Source organism: Poeciliopsis prolifica, unplaced genomic scaffold, assembly GCF_027474105.1.
Source record: "Poeciliopsis prolifica strain line A6 unplaced genomic scaffold, Auburn_PproV2 SCAFFOLD058, whole genome shotgun sequence".
Taxonomy (NCBI): Eukaryota; Metazoa; Chordata; class Actinopteri; order Cyprinodontiformes; family Poeciliidae; genus Poeciliopsis; species Poeciliopsis prolifica.
In genome coordinates this window covers 2,631,339-2,657,891 of record NW_026562433.1, presented here as the reverse complement: position 1 = coordinate 2,657,891, position 26,553 = coordinate 2,631,339, and the positions used below count along the sequence as shown (strand labels likewise).

General features: G+C 39.5%; 1 protein-coding gene across 4 annotated transcripts in view; it reads left to right on the top strand.

Annotated features, from left to right (window-relative positions):
* The window catches only part of arap2 (ArfGAP with RhoGAP domain, ankyrin repeat and PH domain 2), a 130,900-nt gene that overhangs the window by 80,353 nt on the left and 23,994 nt on the right, over window positions 1-26,553 (top strand). For 3 of the 4 annotated variants that reach the window (XM_055060298.1, XM_055060296.1, XM_055060297.1), the window contains 9 exons: window positions 3,802-3,946; window positions 9,547-9,649; window positions 10,132-10,330; window positions 16,775-16,838; window positions 17,302-17,468; window positions 19,087-19,299; window positions 20,115-20,220; window positions 21,431-21,578; window positions 24,408-24,485. In XM_055060298.1, the coding sequence (XP_054916273.1) occupies window positions 3,802-3,946; window positions 9,547-9,649; window positions 10,132-10,330; window positions 16,775-16,838; window positions 17,302-17,468; window positions 19,087-19,299; window positions 20,115-20,220; window positions 21,431-21,578; window positions 24,408-24,485 (1,223 nt within the window). The remainder of the gene's footprint in view (window positions 1-3,801; window positions 3,947-9,546; window positions 9,650-10,131; window positions 10,331-16,774; window positions 16,839-17,301; window positions 17,469-19,086; window positions 19,300-20,114; window positions 20,221-21,430; window positions 21,579-24,407; window positions 24,486-26,553) is intronic. The other variant, XM_055060299.1, reaches the window with a different exon arrangement.

The following is a 26,553-nucleotide window of genomic DNA, read 5'->3' as shown; positions in this document are numbered from 1 at the left end:
TGACAAGATACTGATTTCCTTTTATTTCTTTGCCATTTCTTTTGTCATATTTGTCCATCCCTCAATGTAATGAAGTCGGCTCTAATTCTGGCGCAGACATATCCTTCAGATCCTTTTCCGTTTTCCTGATTTCCATTTCGAGCCCCCCTGACAAGCTGTCCACCAGATGTCTTCCTTGCAGATATTTTAGTCTGATGGTGAGATAGGCAGAAGATTGGTGGAAGGGGGCGGACGTGGTAGTAAGAGTCAAAAAGGACTCACATAAATGAAAAGCAGGGGGAAAGAAGACATGGGGCACAGCCTTTCTATTCTGATGAATACTGAATTGGATGTCCGTGCCACATTGATAAAAAGTTTAAGACAGAAGGAGGACTTGCAGATGTAGTTAAGAGACTTTGAATATGTCTCTTTTTCTTTGAGAGTGAAGAGAGAAACACAAGGTTATAATTTGAATCCAATCAACCTGTTCGCCTTGCACATTTGGCTAATTTAGAGCATTTTGTTGAAAAAAACGATCTGTGCTTAAAAGATAAGAATGGGGAAAAAGAGGTTTAACATTCTGAGACCTTCCTTCCTTTGGAAACACTATGCAGGGAGCTCTCTTGGTGTAAAAGCTAATTGGCCCATTTTATCTGGTGGAGTCACGTACCTCGGCTGGCTTTCGTGAGTGTCGTCTCTTGTGGCTGGTTGTGGACTCCCGTGGAGTACGGCTGGGCCACGGGGCCACTGCATGTGTGTGGGAGTGAGGGGTCGGGGCGGGGGGGAACAGCTGGCAATGGACGCAGCTGCTCGATTGTAAATCAAGCGCTATTGTTCCCCTTATATTACGCTGGTTCTCCTGCAGAAGCTACTGCTATATCCCACCCGCTAAGAAATAAAACAGTCCCAGAAAAAGGACGATAGAAGGATGCTCAAGATCTGTGGCTTTCTGACGAAGCCAGTTTCCTGGTGGAATGTGTTGAAGGGATCTAAACCCACTAACCACCATAAGAGGAAGGGACTTTTGCCACATTTTTTTTAAACGCCACTTAAAAGTGGTTTTGTTGAACTGTTTGAAATTCATTCAGCTTTTTCAGATTTGCGCTGCTCCTAGAAAAGCAGCTTCACAGAGAACACGCCATATTCATTGGCATCTCTTGTAAAGATGTATAAAAAGCTTTTAAATTAATTATTTTGTCATAGCTGTAGCGTGACATCACACTAAACACATAGAGGCAATTTTTTGATCGTGAACATTGGGGATGTTTTTTTTCTCACCTCCCTCACAATCCTCTTCATTTTAAAAAGATTGCTCTATTTTCAGGTATGAATGCGTTTAAGCTGAGTTTTCCTAACGGATCAAGGTCACGCACATTTACCTTTCCGTTATGGCACGTTCTCTTGTCTTCACCATTTTGAAGAGTGGCGAAGAGAAAGGTGCCTCTTTTTCAGGTCCTCTTTCCAAATTCGTCGCAACAAAAAAGTAAACAGATTTTTTTATGAACTCCTGCGACGTGACGTGGGGCTGATCGGCTGCTGGCTCAGCTGAGATCTTAAAGATAGCAGCAGTTTTATTAACCGACTTCAACAGGACATTAAAAGATGATTTCTCAGCTCAGGCAGGATGGCTTGGAAATTGCCTCTGTTCCAGAAGTGGCTCAATACAAGGTGTGTCTCTTGGTATTCTAGATATTTCTTTGGGCGGTGGCTCCTAAAGTTCTCACCCTTGTTGCGATCCATCCCTTCTGAATCTCCCTCAAGTTCTTTACAAAAACATTCACAAGGCTGTGGTTATCCCTGGCGCTTTTACTCTTTTCACCATCTTTTGTCCACCCATTCGACTTTCCATTGATATCTTTGTATGCCCATGTGAACAGCCATTAGCTTTAGCAATTACCTATTGTGGCTTGGGCTTCTTGTGAAGTTGTAAAGAGACTATTGGACGACTGTCAGCCGTCATCACTCTGTGTAGAAATAACACAGGGTAGTTTTTTTGTTCATTTTATGCCACTTGTTTGAGAAAAATGACTCTGTCTGTACTGGAACCTTCTACTGTAAAACAGCAGAAACCCTGACTTCCTTTAAATCTCAACTAAAAACACATCTGTTTAGAATTGTATTTGAAATGTAATATGTAACAATGTATTGTTTGTTCTCTGTTGCATGACTTTGTGTTTTTGTGTTTATGATGTAAAGCACTGTGAAATGCCTTGCTGCTGAAATGTGCTATACAAATAAAATTTGATTTAGATTTGATTCTACTTTCACACAAAGGTATCTAGTACTGGTTGACTGCTCGTCATTGCACTGTTTCACCTGATAAACCTATTTTTTAATTGAAACAAATAGAATGTCCCATAGCAACCTCTAAAAAGTGTTGGATATTTATAAATATTTAAAATCTTCTGTGTAACATTAAAAGAAAGTCAAGTCTTCTTGAGCGAAAGCACTGATGACGTCTGTGTATCATCTGGCAGGTTACAATGATGGCTATAGGAACTCAGCGGAGTAGACTTGTCTTCAGTTATTAAGGTGGTGCAGTCGTGAAAAATGAGAAGCAACACAAAATCACAATGTAGTACAAAACAAGAACTTTACCGTGTTGTCCTGGAAATGATGGACATGACATTTTCTGCAAAGCCTCAGTGATTTAGGGGCACATTTTAAACCAAAGTGAAATGTATTTTCATCTTTTCTGTCACCAAGACAACACTATATCCTGCCAGACGGATCCGAGTGGTAATAGCTTTAAATACCACACTTTGTCTCTCTCCGTCTGTCCCACACTGGCACATTAAACCCCTACATGCACAGTGGGTAAATGAAGATGATGCCTCTGTAGCTCCTGGAGTTATCTTTTTCTTCAAGTGAAGTGGGGTCAGCGAGAGGGTATTTTTTTTTAAATGCCAAGTGAGAGAAAAAAAAAATTATTATTATTATTATTATTTTTTTTACTGAATTCTTGTACAAATAACTTTTTTTCTTATGAACAGAACACAGAGATAAAGTGAGAAACGGCTGTAAAGAGATGCAGCGTGAGGGTGAATAGAGCAAAACTGACATCCTCCTTTCCCGTGTTTATCACATCCCTTTTCTTTCTACATCCAGTTGTCGACACTTGCTTTTTTTTATTGGAACTATATCTGTTTCTTCAGAAGTATCACACGCAGTTGGCAGAGGAACGCACAATTAGCATATTCATGAGATGAATACGCTGGAAACTTTGGAGTTGTGAGCAACGGGGGGCTGTGGGGTGGGAAGCTGTTTGTATGTGTGTGTTTGTTGCGGAACAAGGAGGGAAAAAAAAACCCAGATGGCATGGTGACTTTGAAAATCCAAAATTAGGTATGTTTTCATGAACTTCATGCTCATTGGGTATGTAAATCGCATCGTAAGGCAGTCATAAAACACAAAGTTGTGTGTTTTCCAGCCTTCCTGTTGAGAAGATGTTTGCAGATTGGAACCTGCTCGCTGCTTGGACTTTGAAATTTTGCCTCAGTTTGCTTGTGTGTCCTTCTATGACATCCATATTTAAAGTTGACTTTACAGGTAGTTTTTTTTTTTTTTTGTCTCATGAATTTTCAGTTAGCTTTTGCTTAAAATTACCACCCTTGTATTTTTTTTCTTGCATTACTTTGCATTCAAAGTCCATTGTTTAATCCAAATATAGTGGGTCAACGTTACCAGTATCAAGGTAAACTGTTCATTTCTACTCATTTTGGGGGGAAAAGGTCTATTTGAGAAACTTTAAAATATGACACCCCTAAAACAAGGTTTATGATGCCTGAATTGATATTCTTTCTGTGTGTGTTTATGTTTCAGACATGGGACGCCGCTGGTGTACATTGGAGGGCGGCTTCCTGAGTTACTACGAGAATGAGCGAAGCCCGTCGGCCATGGGAAGGGTAGATGTCACCGAAGTGGTCAGCCTGGCTGTCAGTCACTCAGAAACTATGACTGGAGAGGGGTATGAGCACACACTCACACAAATAGAAAAATATGTCCAAAAACCTGCATGGGTAGTTTTAAAATGACAAACTGACTATGCATCGGACAGAAACTGACTATGCATCCTTGATAATAATTTGTGAAATGGCTCTCAGCAAGTTTCACCTCATCCATCTTCTTTCTGGAGCCGGTGGTAATATTCTGGTAGAACTGAACTTGACCACTCTTCTTGACAAAACACATTCAGTTGAATCTGATTGTTATTTTTTTCTTGGACATACTAAGCTATTAACTGTAGTCTACAAATTTTCAACAGGATTGAGTTTGGGGCATCCCAGAAGCTAAATGTCCTTCTTAGCTGTTTTACTTGTCTGTAGTTGTAAATATTTCTCAGTGAGTGTTTCCAAATGCTTTTTTTTTTTTTTTAATGCTGGCAAGTGTAAACCATCAGCTGCAGTCAATCATGTGCATCATTACCCAGAACTTCATACAGATAAGCTCACTAGATGTTCTTGTGAGATGTCTGTGCTGACTGTGGGCTTTATAAAACACCTTAACTTCACAAAGGACCTCCAGGTGCTTCTGAAGTGGCATAAAACTAGGAATGTGAAAGTCCTGGTGATACCAGACATGGTCCGCGCCTTGTGAATCTTCCGCCAAATCGTGAGTGGGGTTTTCACAAAACTCCTGGAGCTGAAGTTTCCACTGCAGGCTGTGTCATAAATCTAGATCCAGTATACACGAGTATTTATTTCAACATTTACAGTGGAAAAGATTTGCTTGCGTCTATTCCCGCTGCGTGACAAAAACCGTAAAAGGAAGCCTAAACTTGGTGATTAAAGTCTTTTATTTGCTCTATAACAATCACCTGCTCACGCAGCGCGAGCACACTCTGTCATCCAGTAAACACGCAGATGCTCGTAACCGCAGACTCCCACGCCGCCTCGCCTCAACTCCTCCTCGTCGCATGTTAACGTTAATCTCATATCGGGAGTCGCTCGCGTTAACGCGGCCCATCAGGGCTTTATGAGAGCTGTATTTCCCGTCTCACTTTCGCTGGCATTGCAGACATCAACGGCGCAGCTCTAACAGCCACTGCTGCCTGCATCCCCCTCTATCAGCCGCGTCGCTGCAGCCGGATTATGATTTAGTTTAAAAGTTGCTCCGACTGCAAACTTTCTCTTTATTTCATCTGGAGGTGACACGAATGCGAAGGAGAAGCAGATGCCTCGAACACGGCTTCTGCTCGCAGGTTTTTTTTTTTCCTCTCCCGCTGGATCTCACGCTCTCTCACTTGCCTTTCGCGTGACGCCCGTGTGTGTGCGCGCGCGCGCGTGTGTTTGTGCCGCACAGCTAAAGCGAGTGCTCCGATAATGGCTCATGATTAAAGCCGAAGCTAACTCTTTAATGATAGCAGCAGATGTTGAGAGGAGCGAACAATGTGTCTGTTTGTAAAAAGCTGCCTGCGCAGCCATAAGAAGCACATCTGGCTCAGTGACACGACGACCCGCATAATGAGCCGGACGCCACACATGAGGGGGCGCGCGCGCGCACGTCATACCAAGCCCGCGCTGGTCTTTTGCCGCTCACCGCAAACACCTCAGTTACAGGTCACAGTGTCACCCCGAGTTGGACGAAGGAGGTGGGGGCTATTAATGGTTTCAGTAGATTAAATTCTGCCTCGCTTCTGCAAACTTCCAGCGCTTCCTCTCTCTCCCCCACGTCACGTCGGCTTCGAGAGAGAGAGAGAGCAGGGACGTCTCAACCTCTCGACTGTCTGCCGCTGCTTATAAATATTGATGTATGCAGATGACACACTCCCCCCAGCAGCCTATCAGCACGCTGCAGGAGGCCGTGGGAGTCGATTCCATTAAACGCGACGTTTTTGGGGTAATTTCACCGTGGCAGAGGACACTGCGAGACACAGAGTCGGAGGAGAGGCATACGTTTGCTCAAGTTGCATGAATATTACACAGCCACTCCTAGGAAACGAATGCAGAATGAGTGTGTCGGTTCATGATAAGTTTAACTTTTTTTTTTTTTTTTTACAGAGCTGCTTGTTTTACGTCAAGGATTTGCACCTTGAAAGACGCACCGAATCCATCTATTCTTTTCTTTTCCTGATTTTTTACGTTTTCAAACTTTTTCTCCCCCCTTTCATATTACTTTACTCTCTGTTGGTCCCGTTTTACAACTTGCTTCCCTCACTGACTGTATTATTCTGTTTCATTAACTACTAAAGTGAGCATTGACAGTGACTTTGTGAAAGGAGTTACAGTTTTGCGCCTGTTATCCCTGAGGTCTTTAGATTTTTCATGTGTCCATGAAAAAGCAAGATGATTTTAAGAACCTCAGAGAACAGAACAGAATTGCACAAAGAGCAACCCACGGCTGATTTAAACAACATAACCACCTGTTGATCATCAATTAAAAGTGTGCAAAAAAACTTTTTTTTAAAGAAGTTGCTGTTCTGCTTCATAAACTGAGTTTTGGTTTGAACAGCATAAAGTGCAATGACTGGTATTTCAGCTGCTTTTTGTATCCAAATACAGTACAGAGATAGATGCACAACACAAACAAGAAGCTACAGCTGTAAAAACTCAGATTTGTTGGTTCCAAATAAGTTGAAATATCTTTTATACTGTATGTGTTTGCTCTCCGAAAGTGATGCTGTTCAATAAGATGGTAAATAAATGTAGAGTATGTGAGTTTTTGTCTGGGAATGAATGAAAATGTCTTGGTTGGGACCATGATCTGACACTCAAGGTCAATGCAAAATCAAATAAATCTATTGATTTTTAAAATAAGTAAGTCAAAATCCCTTATTATTATGCTTATTATTTTGTTTTGGTTGGTTCCAGAACAGAGGTCCATTTTAATGACCGATTTGAGCTAAAACTGTACCCCGACTACAGGACGCATCTGGCGACTTACTGTGTCAAATGTAAAATTGAAATGTAATTGAAGTACAGGCAGGATCACTGTTTTCAGCATTTGGCTTGCTCTGACGTGTTTAAAGGCAAATATGATAGAACAAAAAGTTGAACACTTCATTTCCGAATATAGCTAAATAAAAGCCATTTTGCTCGTTATTGAGATAAATCCTCTTGAATAGAAAAGCAGGTGCCGTGCATAAAAGTGGCCTTTAGTGCTTTCTGGCTCTGCGCTCTCATTCCTCTGCTCTTCAGCTCTCTCCCCCTGTCCCTACATACCTATTCCTCTGCCAATACCTCCCCCTGGGACTCGCATTATTTAGTGTTCATCTCTCATCCTCCGTGTCCTTTCTTTACCATAGCATTTGCCAAGCACAACAATGCACTCTTCCACTCTCTCCCTGTGGGACCTCCACTAACAAGCGGCTGCACACCTGCCAGTTCAGAGGCAGGAGGAGGCGTGGAGCGGTGGAAACGAGGAGAAGGCAGTGGTGGCGGGAAGGGGAAGGAGGAGGGGGGCATACGAGGGCAAACACCCATGTCTCGTCTATTCCCCTGACGCCTGTGAAAAGAAAGTGACTCGTTGTTGCCTTGACCCCGTGCGACATGTCGCCTTGAACACACCGCGGCAGCATTTAGAGGCGCCGCTGCGTCGGCTTGCAGCAGAGATGTAACGACTGCTTGGAATCCTGTTTGCAGGCCATTAAGCTAGCGATACTCTGACCTGTGACACTTTCATTGATAGACAGAAGCAAAGGTGTTTCAGAGCGGAGGCAAACACAACAGGATGTGTAAAGACTAAGGGAATAAGGGTGGCCTTTCTTTCTTTTTTTTTTTTTTTTTTTACAAAGTTTTGCCTGGGAGTCTGAGTTTGGAAGTATTCACATTTTATTTTATTTTTCTTTGAAAGAAGCTTTAGTGCATAAACGATTGGGTCTTCTAACATACTCCAGCCAGTGAATTAGTGCCTGACAAAAGTAGAAGTAAAGCTTGAGCAATCTTCAACTGTTTGTTTCACAGCAGTTTTTAGATTTTAACATTTATTTATTATGTTTCTTTTTTCTCAAGACTTTCTAGTGTTTTCTGGAAATATCTTACTTGGAAAATCTGAGATTTTTCATATTACCCCACAGCCACAAACATCATATGTTTGATCAACATTTCATGTGGCGAGCCAACACAAACTAATGCATGCTGTGACATGAAGAAATTGATAAATGGTTTCATAAATTCATTATCAGGAGAAAATGAAAAGTTGTGGAAATGAAAAAAAACAAAAAACTTTACAAATAAAACATGACTAGTGTGGCGAGCATTTTTATTTGGTCTCCCTGAGTCGATATGTTCTTAAACGAGCCTTTGCTGCAGTTGGACCTGCTAGTCTTTTGGGGTATTTATCTGTCAACTTTCACCCCTAGTCTTTATACAAAAGCTCAGACAGATTTAATGATGAGCATGTGTGAACATCAATTCTCAAGTCTTGCCACAGATCTTCTATTGGATTTAGTTTTAGACTTCGATTAGGCCATCCTAAAACATGTCTATATTTGATCTACCACAGTAGTATCAAAGGTTTCTGGGTCTGAATGAAACATGGCCAGAAACATTTCAATTCTTAAGCCTGTCTTGTTAAAGGAAAGGCAAAGATTGTCTTCCTTTCTTACTTTCCTTAAAATGTGTTCTGATCTTAGCATCAAAAATGGGATGTGGTTCAGCCTCTGAAAATATGAAACTCTAGCTGCATTTAGCCAAGATTAATTTGTGCACCCACATCTGTTTTTGATTAAAGGTTGCTGAGTGTTTCTTGGTTGCTTCTGGTTACAATCTCCCTGGAAGATAAGCCTCCTCTGTAGTATATTTGCGGCCCATACCAGGTTTTCTCCTATATATGCCCTCTATTTAGCTCCATCTGTATTCCCATCATTACTCCCCAGCATAAACACAATGTTATGCCACCAGCACTACGTTTCAATGTGACTGTCTTTCGAGGTGATGTGCAGCCTTAGGTTTACGACACAGAAATTGTCTTGCAAAATGTAAAACTGTGGTTTCATCTTAATTCGTCCACAAGCATTCTGTGTCTTGTTGATTTTAATAAACTGGAAAAGGGACTCAAAAGGCCTTTCTCGGTGCCACACTTCTGTTGAAGTGGGACAATTGTGCTGCCAAAAACTGCCCCCACCTGAGCTGTGGACGTCTGTAGTTCCTCCAGAGTTAGCAAGAGCTTCATGACTTCTTCTCTTATCACCTCTCTCTTTACTCAGTCTGTCTATTTAGGTGGAAGGTCATGTTTGTGCAGGCTTACTGTTGTCATATCTCCAACATTTTCAGATGATTCTTTCAGAAATGTGCAACATTTTGCTGCGTCCATGGAGGAGATTGTTAGTATGCGCATTCATCTTTTACATCAGCAGATTTCCTGCTTGTGATGCATCTGGAAACCATCAGTAAATCAGAATGAATTGGTGACGGAGTTCCATTCCCCTCTGCTTCCTTGTGTTTGCTCCCGCTAATGTACAGTTTAACACGGAGATTTTGAAAATGCTCTTACAGTAACTTGAATTAAACGCAGCCCATGCATTTATGCTTAATGTTTGCAAATGCGGAAAGTTTGAGGCGTGCTGCTGTACATGAACGTTTTCTCGCATTCGGAGCCTCTGAAAGTTGACCTTTATGTCTCCGGCAGGGCTGTGTTTACCGTTGAGCTCTACCTTCGAACGGAGCGAGCCCTGACTGTCGGAGCCGAGACGCAGGATACGCAGCATGACTGGATCCAGGCGCTGACAAAGGTGACACCGTTCGAGCAGAGCGCACCCACACATACAGCGCGCATTTCCACCCTCCTATAAGTTTGTTTTTCACCTAAAGTTTAAGTAAAGGAGTTTTTTTTTTTTCGTTTGTTTTGTTCACGCTGCAATGCCTCTTTCAGTAAGACAAGTGGTTTTGCCATCTTCCCCCGCTTGCTGAAGAAGCCTTTTAATAAGTCCCTGTATAAATATTCCCACTATTACCTCTCTTATCTTTCCAGTCTTAGACAACTTAGTCGCTGGTAGGAAAGAGTCAATGCAGCATCACTAAATATGCCTCTCCCACCATAGAAGAGGCCAGTGTTTCAGTTTAAATCAAAAGAACAGGCTCAGGAAACCTTAGTTAGTGAATGCAAACTAAAGTATATACATTTAGTATGGTTGCAGTTACTTTGCATTTAATTCGGACATGCAAAATGTAATTTTTTTTGTCTCTCTTTTTCATAAACACATGCTTTCCACAGTGCTTTGTCCCGTCTAAGGTGGAGGGACTGGTGCGGAAAAAAAGCGAACTGATCGGCAGACTCCAATACAAAGAAGGCCATGACCTGTATCACTGGAGGACGGGCTGGTTCATGCTGCAGGGCTCCGTCCTGCACTTCAGCTCTGGAGATGAGCCGGGAGAGGAGGAAGTGCTTCATCTCAAACAACTGCAGGAGCTTAGTGAGTATCTTCCAGATTTGTATGATGGTGGTTGTTTGTTTTCCCAACTCTTTTCTATTTTTTCGGAGAAAGAACAGTAAGTTGCCTGATCAAAAATATTTGAAAACACAGAAACCGTACCAACAACAGAAATAGTACAGATATCTCTGAGCAGTATTATTGTCTAGTGTTTACTTATTGATGTCCAGAAGTGCTTAAATTTTAAATAGAAGTTCCACATTGTAGGTTTAGTCTCAGCTCTCTATCATCTTTTAATCTACTGATTTTATTTAGGTAAATGTAGTGTAAAAGGGCCACAAAGGTCAGAAATTGGAAAGCAAGCCCAAATCATCACTCCTTTGCCTCTGTGCTTCATAGTTGGTGTGAGGTGTGCATGATGATTTGTTTCGTCATTGGTTTTAAATGAGGAAGTTTCACTTTCTGTGCCGTTTGACTGCTGTCGTAAAACGTTTAATGTGATGACATCTTTTGATACTGGCTTTTAATATGAGGTGAGCACATAAGTTTGAGCTTTGAGCAATCATTTCTGTGCGAATCTACACTGCACAGATATATTCTGAAATTAAATTGCGACATGTAACAATTGCACCTGTGTAATAAAAGCATCTCCACATCAAGAAAGCAAAAAGAATATCCTCTGTAACGACATGAAAGGTACCCCTTTGTAACACAGAGGGATTAAATGAACTCACTTTTCAATTAAAGTCACCAAATAGTTCCTACATGCTTCACTCCAACATCCATCAGTTGTTTTACATGCACTCTGATTCAGAGGTATGTTGTATTTGGCTATTTCACATATCATCAGTTTATTCAGTTGTAATATAAAATGTTTTCTGTCCGATCTCTAAACTAAAATAAAAAAAGAACCTTGATATTTTCTTCACATGGTTTTAATTAATTACAATTTTGACTTTATCCAGTACTTGGGGAATTTTCATGCTTACTTTGGCTTATTTTAATATCTAGTGATATTTTTTGTTGTTGTTATAAAAGGTTAAAAATAGCTGGACTTAAAAAAGAAGTCTTTTTCCTAGAAGTCTTCTGGGTTTTAGATTGAAGCAGAGAGTTTTGTGTCAAGATTTGTTTAGCCAATAACCAGAAGATCAAAGTAAAATAAGGAGACAAAAAAGATGGCTCTAGCTGGATAATCATCATATGTCATAGTGCACAACCCATTACATTACAAAAGGAAAAGTTTTTAAATATGGTAAGAACATTTAGCTGTAAAATTCTCTCTGGTTATATGTCTTGCATACGAAAGCCACAATTTTAAAATGCGCTTTGTCCAACTGCTCTGCTCTTGGCAGAGGCTTGCCATCTTTCATATTCTGTAGTCAAATTCCAGTCTTTTCTTGCAAAAGTACATTTAGTTTATTATATGTAGAGAGTAGTGAAAACAAATTTGTCTCCCCTAACATAGCTAAAAGTTTCATATCATCAAATTAATTTTTAACACAGGACACAAATTTCCTGACTAAATGCAAAAGCCAGCAGAAAATTAATGATTTAATTTATTAGGAGGGAAACGTTACAGGCGATCTCCACCTGTTTGAAAAAGCAATACCTCCGTCTGTTAAATTCTGACTTGTTTGTCACATTTTTCTTTTGAAAGTTTAGATAATTTTCACCAGCCTCACTTAGTCCTGATGCCAAACTGACATGTGGATTCAAAAAATGACTTGGAAATAACCCATCTGACACCGCAGCGCAGGCTAAATCATTAACGACTGGGAAAATTTACAAAGGCATTCATTTAGCTTGGGTCTCCATTGATCCACAGTGAGAATTATAACACACAAACAAATTATCACTTGGAAAATACAAGACGAATTTTAATATTTACTCAGATGTCATCAGTATTTACAAAATTATCTCTCTTGCAGTCTAATTTTGTAAAGGAAAAAAAAATAATCATAATAAACTCAGGGATTTTTTAACAAAACCCTGCTGTACGTTCATAAGTCCAGTTAAATCCATTCCTATTTTCTGACATAAAATAAACATCTGCTGACGAGAAGCATTTGTTCCCGCAGTAAGAAAGCCTTGAAAAAGCATAACTCCTTTGAACATTTTGAATTTGGTAAAAAGAACAACCATGAAACAGATTCTTTGGTGAAAACAAGGCCGCAGACTTATCACACAAACAGATTAAGAAACAAACCCATTGCCACTGAGCTTGTAGTTGGATGAATGAGGATTTCTGTATGTTTGTTCAAAACAGCTATGACAAATGTTTTGCATTTTACCTGATAACGCGCCTAATAAACCTCTCTCAAGTCGATCTCTTAAGTTCTTGTTTTATTTTTTTTTTTCTTGTTATTTGGATCAAAATAAAACGCAGCACCCTTGAAAATGTGCCAGAGAAAATAACAAAAAGGAAAAGAAAAAAAAAAAACTCTTTATGGGATTAATTGTATTTCTTTTTCTCGTTTCTGGATCAACATCAACTGGCTGGTACAAAAGACTTGTCAATCAAAGTTAGACAGTTGCCTTTCTCGCAATCAGATTAAAATATATGCCTCTGCATATCTTCACTGAATGTGTTGCATTTTTTTTTATTTTTTCATGTTTTTGTGTGATGCGCTCCAAATGAATTTATCCTATGAAAATATAGAACACATACAAATCCACCCACGTGTGCGAAAGCTTATATTCTTAAAGGTAATTACAGAATGAAGGTAGTTATTAAGGCAGCAATCCGTCTCATGAAGTCGGCGGTTTGCTGAGATGAAGTCCTGTGTCTTCTTTTCTGTATTTTTCATCCTTCTATCCACTACTGGAGCACAATCAGTGCTTGAGAGTGATGAAAGTGCCAGATGTTGTTGCTAGGAGATTTAAGCAGCCTCGTCTCCTTTTTTTTTTTTTTTTTTGTTCTTTCTCTGTTGTGTGTGATTGTTGCCATGATCCAAGCAGCTGTTTGAAGCCCCCGAAGAGATTATGGCTGCGCTTCAGAGTCTCTCAGCTCGGTTCCTCTGTATCTCGCTCCCTTATTCCGATTTCAAAAGACTGATTGTGACTATGAAGAATGTCAGTAACTCTGTCTGTTTTACTGATGCGTTCAATACCACCAAAAAGGCAATCTATTTGCATGCAGACCTTTTTTTTTCATTGTTGTGACAATTGTGTATAAATAACAATTTTCTTTGTGCCATACTTACCATTTATGTTTTAATCTACCATCATTGCTAAGGTGGTATTTTGGAAGAAATCACATTTTCCATTACAATAAAGAAAATCTATAAGTTTAAGACAACATTTATGTTTTTCTCTGCGTTTACCAGCTGTCTTTCATTTCTCTCACTCTTCATTACCTATTTATTTATTTTTTTAACAAAATCTGAACTACACTGGGATCCAACAACAACTGGTAGTGAAGAAGTAAATATAAATGCTTACATTTGTAACAATACAGTGACAGATTTATTCGTACAGCGTGTTTAAAATATTCTAGAGAACAGCAACACTCTAATGCTATTTGATACACTGTTGGCAGACATTTGGAAAGGAGCGCCATTTAGTTTCCTTGATGCTGATTGGCTCAACCCCCAAGACTATTAGATATTTTCTTCTGCTGTAGTGCTATGTCAGTCTCCATTGTGCATAATGACGTATATTAAATTATATGTAGTGTTGAAGCTATTAAAATAGATAGTTATGAATTATTTTAGAGGAGTTCTCGGGTATTGGTGGATTTCTGCTATTAAGGAGCCGCGGTGGACTCAAACGAAAGCATCAGTTCACTGTATTGTTCTTCAAGGAATCCCACAAGTGGTCAAAAGTTGAAGTCCAGATATTTATTTTAAGTAAAATATATATTCTGTTTGCAGCGCTCAGCCACAGCTTTTGCAAAATATGGCACGTTTGTTGGCAACTCTATTGTGAAATATTTAGCATTGTACCATACTTCTGCAGTGAAAAGCCCACTGTTTAATATGTTGATTTATTCAGACCCACGCCATCACAGATCCTCCATGCTTAACTGTGGGCATCTGGTGCTTTTCCACATTTCATTTGTTTCAATGAAATGAGCACACCAGCGGTGTCTGGAAAACGACCGGCACCACGACAGTAAACGTTACTAACTAAACATGATTGGAAACACAAATAACACCACGTTCCTGTTAGCGCTCTCCTTCCGTGCTGCTCTGGCAATTTTTCTACTGATGCACTGCAGCTTTTGCTGGAAATATTCAGTTTTTGAAGTTGGAATTGCGATTGATTTTTACCAAGATCACCTTTTCTGATAAAAAATATATATATTCTTGAACTGAATATATCAAGAAGGAATGCATAACTTAATAATTTGAAGTCTTGTAAGAATTTACCAAGGAAACATTTTGACATACAAAATTTATTTTAGTGTGATAAGTAATTTATCCATTTATGCATCTGTTTGCATAAATGGATAACAGCATCTAGCAAAAATCCCCAGATTTGTTCTGATGCTTCCAAAAGTGTGATTTGACGTTTCTCAAAAGATGTTTTGTTGCGTCGCACTTCTGATGTGTGTTGTCCTTTAGTCTCTGACCAGAGCACACAATTCCAGTTCCCCTCCACATGTTCACATTTGTGAGGGAAGACGAGCATTTTCTCACAATATCCTCAAGCTGCAAATTGGCCCGTTGATAGAATGTGGTTAATGTTTGTCGAGGAAACCTGATGAACCCGAGAGGTTCCTCTGCTATGCAGTTATCTAACTGTGAGCTTTTGACATTTTTTTTCCCCCATTTACCTCCTTTACCATCTTTTCTCACAGTGAGATGACAGGAAACCTGCAACCTGCTTTTACTTTGAAATTTTGAAAAGTCTGATCAGTGCTCAAAGATCTAAAAGATATTTACTCATCATGTTTACTTATTGGGATGTACGGGTAAAATCGAGACATTTTCAGAGTAAGTCAATCTCACGCTGATGTTCTGTCGTACATATTTCTTTATTACTAAAGCAGTATTTCAAAAACCATTGTACTTCGGGTAAATAAAATCCGTCCAATCGTTTCACTCTACATCCTCTTTCATTTTTAGCACACGTACCAGTACCATCCAAATAATCTGTAGACATGTGTGGGCCTTAACCCTACACAATTGGTCAAATACATCACTGGGATTCAGATGATGCATGTATCACACATGAAAATAGATTTCCAATTTTTGTGCAACCTTACAAATATTTTATTGATTGTATAGTATTAGATCTTACTCATCCAGGTCGTTCTAAACGTTTCATATCTGATCTAAAAGTTTAAAGTTTTTAGCTCTTTTCTGGTTAAAAGAAGGCTAAATTGCTGTTTAACAAACCTTTTTATTCCCAAAGCTATTATATCTGCTGACATTTTTTTTCCTTCTAATCAGCAAGGCTGCACGAATGACACTGTTGTAATGATGTGACTTGACTACACAATCTGAAACGAAGAAAGCCATGTCTTATAAAATATGTGATAAACTGAAAGCTGATCAATTTCATTTGACTTTTTTTTTCTTTCTTTGCTCTAATATGTAATCTTACCAAGAAGATGTGGTACCAGAGATTGGATCAATAGTTGTCTCAGAGCATGACTTTTAATACGAGTCTTATTTGTGTACTATCTTTCTTCACTATGCTTTAAAGTCTTGCCAGATATCTTTTCAGAAGATTTAAAAAAAATACAACAAAAATTGGTCAGATGAAATGTTATGTATTTTACCTTAACATTAGCATTGTTTCCTCCCTCTCGAGAGTTGCAACCATAAAAAATGCTCAGTTAAATGTTGTTGTATGAGACCTTTATCTGGATGGAGAACTACACAATGCATTGCAGCACAAAAACTTGGAAAGAAAGGATTAGATGAAGTCCCAAATGCCTTAGGTTGCTAGAAATGTTTAAATGATCACATTCTTTCATTAATTAATTAATTTATCTATCTACTATACTATCTCCTTATGTAAGATTTACCAAGTTCTACTAAATTACAAATTCATCTCATAAAATTGAGACTGTATTGCTTTTTACATTTTATTTAAATATTTGTGTTCTATTCTTGTTTCCTGCTGTATTGTGATTTCTGTTTGAATCTCAATCCACCACTTTTGCTACATTTGACTGTGTGTAATGTTATTATGTATACATCAGTAGAACTTCATGTTAGATATTCTTCTGCTTGCCTTTCAATGAGCACAATATCTACATTTGTGTCAGTGTTAACGTATTTGAGAACTTTCAAAATTTTAAAGTACATGAACAGTACGAAATGCAATTGAAATTTTCCAGTTTCTTTTCGATTCATGATTAGGATTTGTTGTGCATATCAAGGTATGCTATGTTTGTGACTGACTTAATGCATAAATGCATTAAAAAATTCTTTAATAAGACACTTTATGCATCATCCTTCAGGTTTAGACAAATAGTGACTCATCTCAAATGGCAAACCTAAACTGTCCCCTACTGTCCCTTTCTTTCCTCAGCTGTCTCCACACATATCGAGGGCGAAGACAAGATCCAAGTTCTTCTGATGGTGGAAAGTGGAAGGTATGTCTTTGTTTGTCAAAAAAAAAGAAAAGATAATTAGTGTTATGTTTTTCCATTCACCAAAAGTATATTCATTAGTCAGTGTTGTTAGCTTTGAGATTTTTCTTTTTTTTTTTTTTTTTTTTTTGTCTTGTTAGTCCAAATCCACTTCACCTTGTGTAACCATCTGCGGTAATTAAAGCTATGCCTGAGATAAGGATACAAGGATTGTGATAGTAACACAATGCGGCTGAGAATTTCCGACTCCTTTTTTTAAAATAATGCAACGAGACTTTGTGCTGATGCCACTAATTGCTGTTTGTTTGTGTGTATTTCATCAAACCTCATGGGAAGACGTAGAAGTGCTTTTGTATTCCTTTAATCTCGGCAGTTGTTTGTTAAATGATTCAGAAGTGTTTTTCCAAACGTGGGCACCCCAGGTGATCTTCACTCAGGCTTTTAGCTGATATTATCATCTTTTCAGCAGAACAATTTACATCCACGGGTTCAACAGGATGGACTTTTCTCTGTGGCACTCCGCAATCACGCTGGCTGCCGGCACAGACGGCAGAGCGCTCGGTGACCAGCAACTGACCAAAAACGGCGTCCCTATTATAGTCGACAGCTGCATTGCTTTTGTCACTCAGTACGGTGAGTTGCCGCATATTTACCTGCAGAGCCTCGAGTCTGAAAAAAGAAAGTTCTCTATGACTAATGTTCAGTTTTTTCCCCCCTTGAGGAGCTTATTCATCCAACGGAGATGAGATTTTCATGCTTTTTAATGTTGCCTGGCACAATGTGGTGACATTATCCTACCTCGCTTTCACAGTATTTTTAGAAATGTCAAAAAGGCAGTCCACTTTTCACCATGCTCTCGCTGTGGGACTGCTCCCAACGAAATATACAGTTCCATGCAAAGGCGTTGATCACCCTTACAGCATGTTCTCGTTTTGTCATGTTACAGCCACAATTTTTAATTTGTTTTCCTGGGATTTTAGAAAATAGAATGAAATAAAATTAGCGCCCAATTGTGGAGTGGATGGAGACGGATATGTTGATTTTCTTCCGAATAAAAATGTGAAAAGTGTGTGTGCATTTGTAAAATATTTGCATATTCTGCTTTGCAAATTAGCTCAAATTAAATGAAATCAATTAGAGAGCATTTGTGGACAGCAGTTGTTGCCTCAATATAATTTCAGTCTCGCCTTAAAAAAAATACTTTCACAAAAGTCTGAATGAGAAGACGTGATACATTTAATGAAACCTTATCAGATGAGAACAACAAGACAGTCAAAAGAGTCTTGTCAAGTTTGCTGTAGCTAAAAGTCAATTTGGGCTGTCTTTTATAGTTTCTGGTCAGTAGAGCTTGTGACAGTAGGTTGCCTTGTCATAGTTTCTTGGCGTTTCCCAAAAAAGGGAGGAAAGGGTTGATTGAACTATAGGTGTGAGGTTGTGGATTGGTATGCGTTGATGCAAAGATTTTGTGGCGCTAAAGCAGAGTTAGTCTTGCCATGTACCGTTTGTTAAGAAAAGGGGGTTCTCTTTGATGCTTAAGAGGACAGCTTTGATCCTGATGAGCTCTGGGTCTGGAAGGTAACAAAAAGATTAGTGTGGAGCGTTAAGGACCCATCCTCCGCTGCTTCATGACTCCATAAGAGTGTCTGTGCGAGAACAGCTGACTTGTCTGATGACGAGACTATTTACAGTATATAATCTAAGGCTATGCTATCTGAGTTATCGAATGTTGATTAGGGAAAAAGTTCAACGTTTAGATGACATTTCTTTGAGTCAGTCATGCCAGGCCACTATATGGCACTGTGATTTTAGCACTTATTTTACTTCTCAATAGTTTCTACATCATTTAGAAAACAGTAACCCATTTCAAATGGCCCAAGTGCTCATGCAACACGCATATCAACTTAGAAGAAGCCGTGTTAAACTGAGCAGGTTAACTAGCACACAGTACAATGAAAGATGTGATTGAAGGAATTCTCTGAAATTTGTAGCAAATAATATTAAAGCTCAAGGGTGTCGATATTTTCTCAAAGCAGTTACCAAAACCTATATTTTACACAGATTTCACATAGATGACTGCCACTTTGGCAGTGCTGTTGTAACACTGATGTAAGACACTGTGAAATGACAAGGCCAAGATATCTTACAGCAGTACTTTTATCCTACAGTTTTACAATCCAGCTCCTATTAAGAAAAGAAAAAAAAAATCTGTTCTCTGCTAGATTCTTAATAAATAACTCCATTCTTGATGCAGGTTTGTGCCAGAAGGGGGTCTACCAGTCTCCGGGGGATCCTGCCCGGGTGTCCCTCCTTCTGGAAGAGTTCACTCGTGATGCACGCAATGTGAAGCTGAGGAACACGGAGCATCAGCTGGAAGATGTAACAGACACCCTGAAGCGCTTCTTATCCCAGTTGGAGGACGCACTTTTGACCAAGGAGCTCTATCCATACTGGGTGTCAGCTCTGGGTAAGCGAGGTGACTGCTACAGATGGAAGAGAGTCTAAGGGATGTCTGTAGAAACAATTGTAGAACTGTAGAAACAAAAGACATCCTTTTATGAACAAATGCAAACAAATGTAGTCAAAATGTCCTTTTTCCATTGTGGAGTCATAAAAACACCAACAACAAACAGGCACACAAGCCTGAATTAATCGTAGATTTTCTCAAAATTGCATTTTTACAGGCATCACATCCTGTGAAAGATGCGTTTGACACCACTGTCCTGTGTCTCAGTGGGGAGAGAAGTCATCTTGCAATCTGAAAGCTGTGGGGGTTTTCTCCAGCTTCCTCCTGTCTCGTTGGGGTGCCCTATTCAATATATGAATGCATTCATGCTTGTGAATGTGGCTCTAGTTTAAAAGCGCTTTGAGTGTTTGGTATGACTAGAAAGGTGCTACACATATTTAGTCAATTTACCATTTGGGCTGCCTGGTTGCGCCCAAGTTCCATCCATCCAGGTGTTAAAACTGGATAAAGTGGAGGACTTTGAAGGAATCTTCCTCATTATTCACTCCAGCTTGTGCAATGCACCGCTACCACTGACAGCTCCGCAGGATGCTGCCACCACCGTGCTTGGTGCCCCTGTTTTTAGTCTCAATGCCATTACTTTGACTCCTCCAAACATTCATCTTGACATTGAGCGGAAATAGGTCAGTCTTTGTCTCATCTGGCTCTAAAACCTTCATTGTTGTTTAATCATGACACCATCATCTTAATGCAAGCGTATTGTTAGCGGGACAAAATTATTGCAATAACCGCCGTGTTTTTGTGTGGTTTCGCAGATGAGACGGAGGAGCAGCAGAGGGTGAAAAAGTATTCAACTTTCATAGAGAGTTTGCCGAAAATCTACTGGTCGACTCTTCGTGCTTTGCTTCAGCACCTGTACAGGTAAGTGGACTTGAACCCACAGATTTGGTCACAGTCAGGGATCTCAGTCCTCTTCACCGGTAATAGGAAGTGTTTTTGTTTGACCACCAAGCTCCTCTCCTGAACCCTGCAGAAAACATGCATGTTGTAGCTGGTTTTTAATACAGCTGGTCCACAGTGAACCCCGCCCTTCAAAAAAATACAAAATACCAAACAAAAGAAAGAAACACCCTTTAATTTGTCCGGAGAAAAAGTGGTCTGGGATTTTCTTAAGATTCTCTGAAGATGCCCCCCTCCACACACACACACACAAAAAACTGCTCTACTTTGTATAATATAACATTTTGTTATATTTTCCCCGTTCACAAGTCTTGCTTCGTTTCCAAGACATTGTCATAAATACTGTACAGTGGGAATGCTGGCAGGTTCTTCAAAATGCAAGCTTAATTAGAAAAGGCTGCTCATCACTGAAGAAACTGTGTCCTTGGGTTGAAAACGCTGAATAAATTCCTTATTGTTTGTACCGTTAGCCCACATTTTCCGTCTCAAACAGATTGTGCGGCACATTATTGAAAACGCAGGCAATTAGCAAACAAATTGCAGAACTCCTCAGTACGAGTGGCTCTGTTTATAGCTCAGTGTGAATTTTTTTTTTTTTTTTTAGCTAAAGATGTAATTCTTCTCCGCTTACGCCATGAATTTCTGATATTTCCATTTTTATGCAGCTCATCACCTGAATATCCAAAACATTTTGCTTTATTATTCAGCTCACTGATTATGCTAACCAGCAGGTTGGTTGTAAAATAAAACAATAGCAGTTAGTGTTAAATGAACTGTGCATCTAAACACTGGATGCAAAATTTAAGAGAGCCAGCTTTCCTCTCTGGCTTTTGTCCTGCTGTAGCATCACAGCACAAAGCTGCTAGGTTCTTCCACCTCTAATTGGATTAAGACGTGAGCATTCTGCTGTCATCGTGTCTGATGCTCACATCACACACCTCTCCCTCAGATACCTGCACCGGTTTGTTGTCACTCAGCTGTTAATTATATGTACCGATTCAAGAATGCCTAATTGGCCCGGTGCTGAGTTTGGCCCAGAGCCTTGCATTTCATTCGATTCCGAGTGCGCTGAAAAGATGTAAGCTGCTGGTGCTGAGCTCTCTGTGGTCGTTTGCTTACCTTCTGGGTTTTGGGTTCTTTTTTTTTTTTCTTTTCTTGTTTTTTTGCACAGGATTCAGCAGTGCTCCCACCTCAACGGAATGCAGAGTGAAAAACTGGCCGCCGTCTTCTCCTCCTGCCTGTTCCAGACACAAGGACAGACTCCGCAGGAAATGAGCGTGATTCGTGACCTAATCAGCAACTACGTTACCCTTTTTAGTGTAAGACAAAAACGCTCTGGAGTTTTAATTAATCTTTTTTGTGTGTGTAATTTTAAACAATTGGTGGACATGAAAAGACTTCACCAAAGCTTCAAGAAAGCCAAGTTTTACTCTTTCGCTTGATATGGGTTTTCCACCTGCGAAGTTAGGCAACATCCGTCTTTTCGTTGTATAAACACGTTGCATAAGTTGTTTAAAAAAACTCTACTGTCTTAGCTGCTATTTTGCATTGTGTCCTGTGTGTGCCAAGTTTATTCTCCATACACTGCATCTCCAAAAATAAAAACAACTATCATAAACAAGAAAATCAGGGAAGAGAAAAAGAAACAAGTCAACTGGACTGAAATTCACATAATAAAATCAAGGCTCTACATGTTCAATATGTTTGAAGCTATTTATTTAACAAATACCTCATTTCAACAAAAAGAGTGATAACAGCTCGGTCACAAATCAATTTCCTTGTCAGTTCCTTTTGGCAACAGGACAACTCTTGGTCATTTGCAACATTTCACAAGGTCTGAGAGATTTTGAAGAGATTTCACTGAGGCAAGTGAGGCGTACATTGCTTTACATGCCATTTTAGGTTATTTTTTGACTTCTTGTTTGAATTGTTGATGAGCTCTTGGAATAACTTCCATAGCTCACCACTCTCATTGTAGCTTTCTGGATCCCAAAACCTTACAAATGACTTTGTAACCTTACCAAGATGGATATATGTCGATAATTTTACTTTTTGTCTATTCCGATAGACATGTGAATTGCAGGTTCAATTTGAGGGATTTCTTGACTCTGCAGGTCTGTCAGTTCAACTCAAACTTATCTCAGTTCACATGGGACCACAATTATTTTGATAACTTTTTTCCCCTCATAAATAAAATCATGATTTAAACTTTATTTACTTCTTAATAACATAATTCGGCACTCATGTTTAAATGCATGCCTGCAGCTAAATTTAAATATTTTCAAATTACAAATACAGATGATCCTAATGCAGCTCCAGCGTGAGTAATCAGGGAAATGGTATGCAGCAATTTAGCATCTGTGGTAATGTAAGTTGCAGTTCTGTTTTTAAATAAAAACAAATAGAAACTTTACAAAGCATGAAGCACACTCAGCTGGATATATCGGACCAGAGTTTGTCCTGAAACAGAGATAAATCAAATATCTAAATAAGACCATATTGCAAATCTAAACCAAGCTGCAGTTATGACTTCATTTACACTCGAACCATCTGGGGAGCAGAACTGTTGCTGCTGGTGTGCAGATGAGTGAGAGAGGGGGCACAGGATCACGGTTACCCTTGCGGAGCTATCATGGCTTACGGGATAAGCGGCACCGAGCAGCTGCTAATTCCCATGCGGGGCTTCCCAATCTTTCTCTTGTTTAGATGTTACAGGAGAAGCATTCGCTCCAAATCGGTTCGAGACGCCGTCGTTCACATGACAAATAGCCATTAAGCTCAGAGTGAATGCACTCAATGTGACATAAAAAGAGAGGAGACGTCTCAGTAATTAAGCCTCGGGTTTGTGCCGGATGTCGTCGGCAGACTCTTATTATCAGGCCCAAACACACACGACGAGTTTGAGAGTCCTCCATTCCCCCACCCTATCTATGCCCCTCCCCCCATCTTCTCCACCATTTCTATGACTCTAACAAATCGAATTGTTCTTTGAAAATGATAATGAAGTTTAAGAAAAAAAAAGAAAAACTTGGAAAAAGAAATGTAATTTCCCCCAACAGATCTTCATGAAAGCAGACTATTCAGTCGGAGCTGAGCGGTATCAAACATTTCCAGCCAACTTTTACTTCAGAAATTCGTTTTTCAGAGGTTTTCCTGAATGACCTGCTTCTGCTACTAGAATTTTAAACCTTCCTTTGGGTTGGACCTGCTCCTCTGTTTTCTTGTTACTGTGACTGGCAAAAGTCCTTATGCTCCCTGAATTTTTTTACATTTTGTCGTTTTGCAATGTTTTATTTGGCTATGTGATTCACCAAGGCTTTGTAGTGCATAATTGTGATGAGGAAAAATTATATATATATTTTTTTATTATACATTTTCTTTACAAAGAAATCTGAAAAGTGTGGCACACAACTGCACTCAGCCCACCTGCTACTAGTACTTTGCAGAAGTGAATTTCCCTGCAGTTAGATTCCCATTTTCTTTTCAACTCTGACCAGCCGTCCTGCTCATGAAAATCACCCCGTTGCATGATTCTGCCATTACCATGTTTCACAATGCGTGTGTGTGTGTCCGGGTCAGTGTTTCACCACACTTTATATGCGGCAAAAAGGACAGTTTTTGTAAGTTCTTTTGTCAAAATATTCTTCCACCTGACCTGTGGATCTTTGCAGCTCCTCCAGAGTTACTATGGATCTTTTAGTTTGATAACATACCTTTTAAACTACTCAACAACTTTATTCCTTTATTTATCTGCTGTGTGTGTTCTTTAAGATGCTGTTTGTCTGCTAAATATCTCCAACAAGACTCTTAGTCCGTCAAGGAAAAATTGCATTTTATGAGATTTAATTTACAAACTCCTGGACTCTAATAACTTGGTAACTTCTGAAGGCTACAAGACTTTCTGAATTTAATTTAGGGGTGTCAAAGTTAAAAGGGGGGCTGGTGACAAATTCAGTCAAAGTCTGGAGCTCACTGTAAACGACTCGCGAAACACGTCTCATGCTCTTCCCACTTCACAATCGTACACTAGTTTGTTGATTTATCACATAAAATCCAAATTCCCATCAAGCAAGTACAGCTGTCTTCAATGGGAGCTGTTTTGTGTCCGATTGTGAGTGCTGATGTGTTTTCTGTTTTGCCTCAAACAGGTCAATGAAGACCAGGTGCAACAGATGGAGACAGAGAATAGCTTCATCACACGCTGGAATGAAAAGAAGGACACAGCAGTAAGTCGACCCACACAATCCACATAGAACCGCGTGTTCTGTGTTTGCAAGAGCCACGTCTGTGTGTGTGTGTGCGTGCACATCGATTTGCCTGCATGCATCATGGGACTCAAACGCAGGCTTGGTTTTTCTGTTGCGTGTGTGTGTGTGTGTGTTTGTTTTTTTTTTTTTCTAGCCGAAATGAGCAGGGGAGGCAGAGGGAGCAGAAGCTGGGATTTTGTTCTCGTTGACCTTTACAGCAGGTGCTTTATGCCTGAATGACGGGGGAAACAAAAACCTCTTGGTTTAGATAAGTTGGTGGAAAATTAAATCCCGTGGTGCCCCCGTTGCCGAAATCAGAAAGGAGTTGTTTATGAAGGCTTTCTGCCCCCACGATCTTCCCTCCAACGTGTCCGTTCTGTAGAGCACATTGGGCCTGAGGGCTACTTTGATGAAAGCTTCTGCAGGCAAAAACAACACAAACTAGAGAGGATGTTTAGGTCATTATTTAAAGTAAAAAGGCTCCAACATTAGAAAGTTATTTTTTGGGGGGTTAAAAAAAGCTTTATGTATGCTTCCTCTTTGAAACGATTGATATTTCTGGAAATGTACAAGTTGTCTCACCTACATTAAGTTAGTTCAGGTTGGTGCCCGTATTTTAGGGATGAATTGGTATTCTAAAATGAAGCTCGGATTAATTTAATGCTACATTAATCATCCGAGTTTTCCTTTTACTTTGTGAGTTTTAATTACTTGCTGGCTTTGTTTCTTCCTTGGTGTTGAGGAGCATGTGTGGGTTAAGTTAAAAACTGGGCTCCCACACATTCAGAAAAGTTCTGGTTTTAGGGACCACTATTTCCCAGGTGTGGAAAAACATGAAACAAGACAAGATATACCCATGTCTGCCTTTCCCCCCCCCTTTGTTTTTCCTACCACATTCTTCTTTTGTATCCTTCCTTGTGTTCTTCCTTCCTAGTATGAGGACAGAATCTCCCTCGAGTCACCATTCCTTTCTTCCTTCCCACCTTTGCTTCCTTACTTGTATATTTTCTTTTCCTTTGGTTCTTTTTTCCATTGTTTCTTTTCTTCCACCTTTTATCTCCTTTCCTACTTCCCTTGCATGTATCCTTCACTCCTTGTATACTTCCTACTGGTTCTCCTGACACATTAATGCTTCCTTCTTACCTTCCCTCCTTCTGTTGGTCCTTCCTTCCTTGCATGACTTCTTGTGAATAGAGCCCAAACTGATGCTATGCATATTTGCACAAATTCAACCTTGCTTTCTTCTTTTTTAAAAACTTTTTCTATATTCATATCTATATTAATAATAATAATAAAAACAACTTTACTTCTCATAAATTACATAAGTATATTTAGATTTTAAATGTACATTGAAAGCAAAGTAGAACTTGTTTGTGTCTAGAGAAGTATATAATTTTTACATTAAATATTAGTTGGGACCAAAGCCACAGACTGAAATGCTTTTTTTTTTCTTTGCATGCTTTCATTTTGCTATAGAGCAACTCCTCGCCACTCTCGTCTGAAAATGCGATAAAAGTTTATGAAAATGTAATTTGCCACCCACAGGTTTATAAAGGTTGGACCCGCAGTGCTTCCTATTTATTTATAGTGTGTCTGAAGCCTATATAAGCTGTCACATAAAAAGGAACTTCACTTGGCTTTTTTAATCACTGATTTACTCGGCTGTGAGGTTTTTCTTTTTTGGACAGAAAACAAAAAAAGATTATGTTTCAGTTTTAGCTTTTTAATTTATCTTTCATTGGAGCCATTATCAAGGTTGAGGTTTTATTTGAGGCCCCCAGATTTCAAATTTGTGGCATTTTGTCTTCTGAAGCTAAAGCATGTTCTTCTGCCTCAATATTTCAGCAAATGTAAAATCATTTTAATTTCTGATGTAGCTTTAACAATCACATAAATCTGTGTTTTCTTCCATCCATCCATTTCCTAACACCCTTGTCCCTAATGGGGGTGCCGGTGTTAGTCTCCAGCTAACATTCCGGGCGAGAGGGTCACCCTGGGTCACCCTGGGCAGGTCGCCAGTCTGTTGCAGGGCAACACAGAGGCAGAC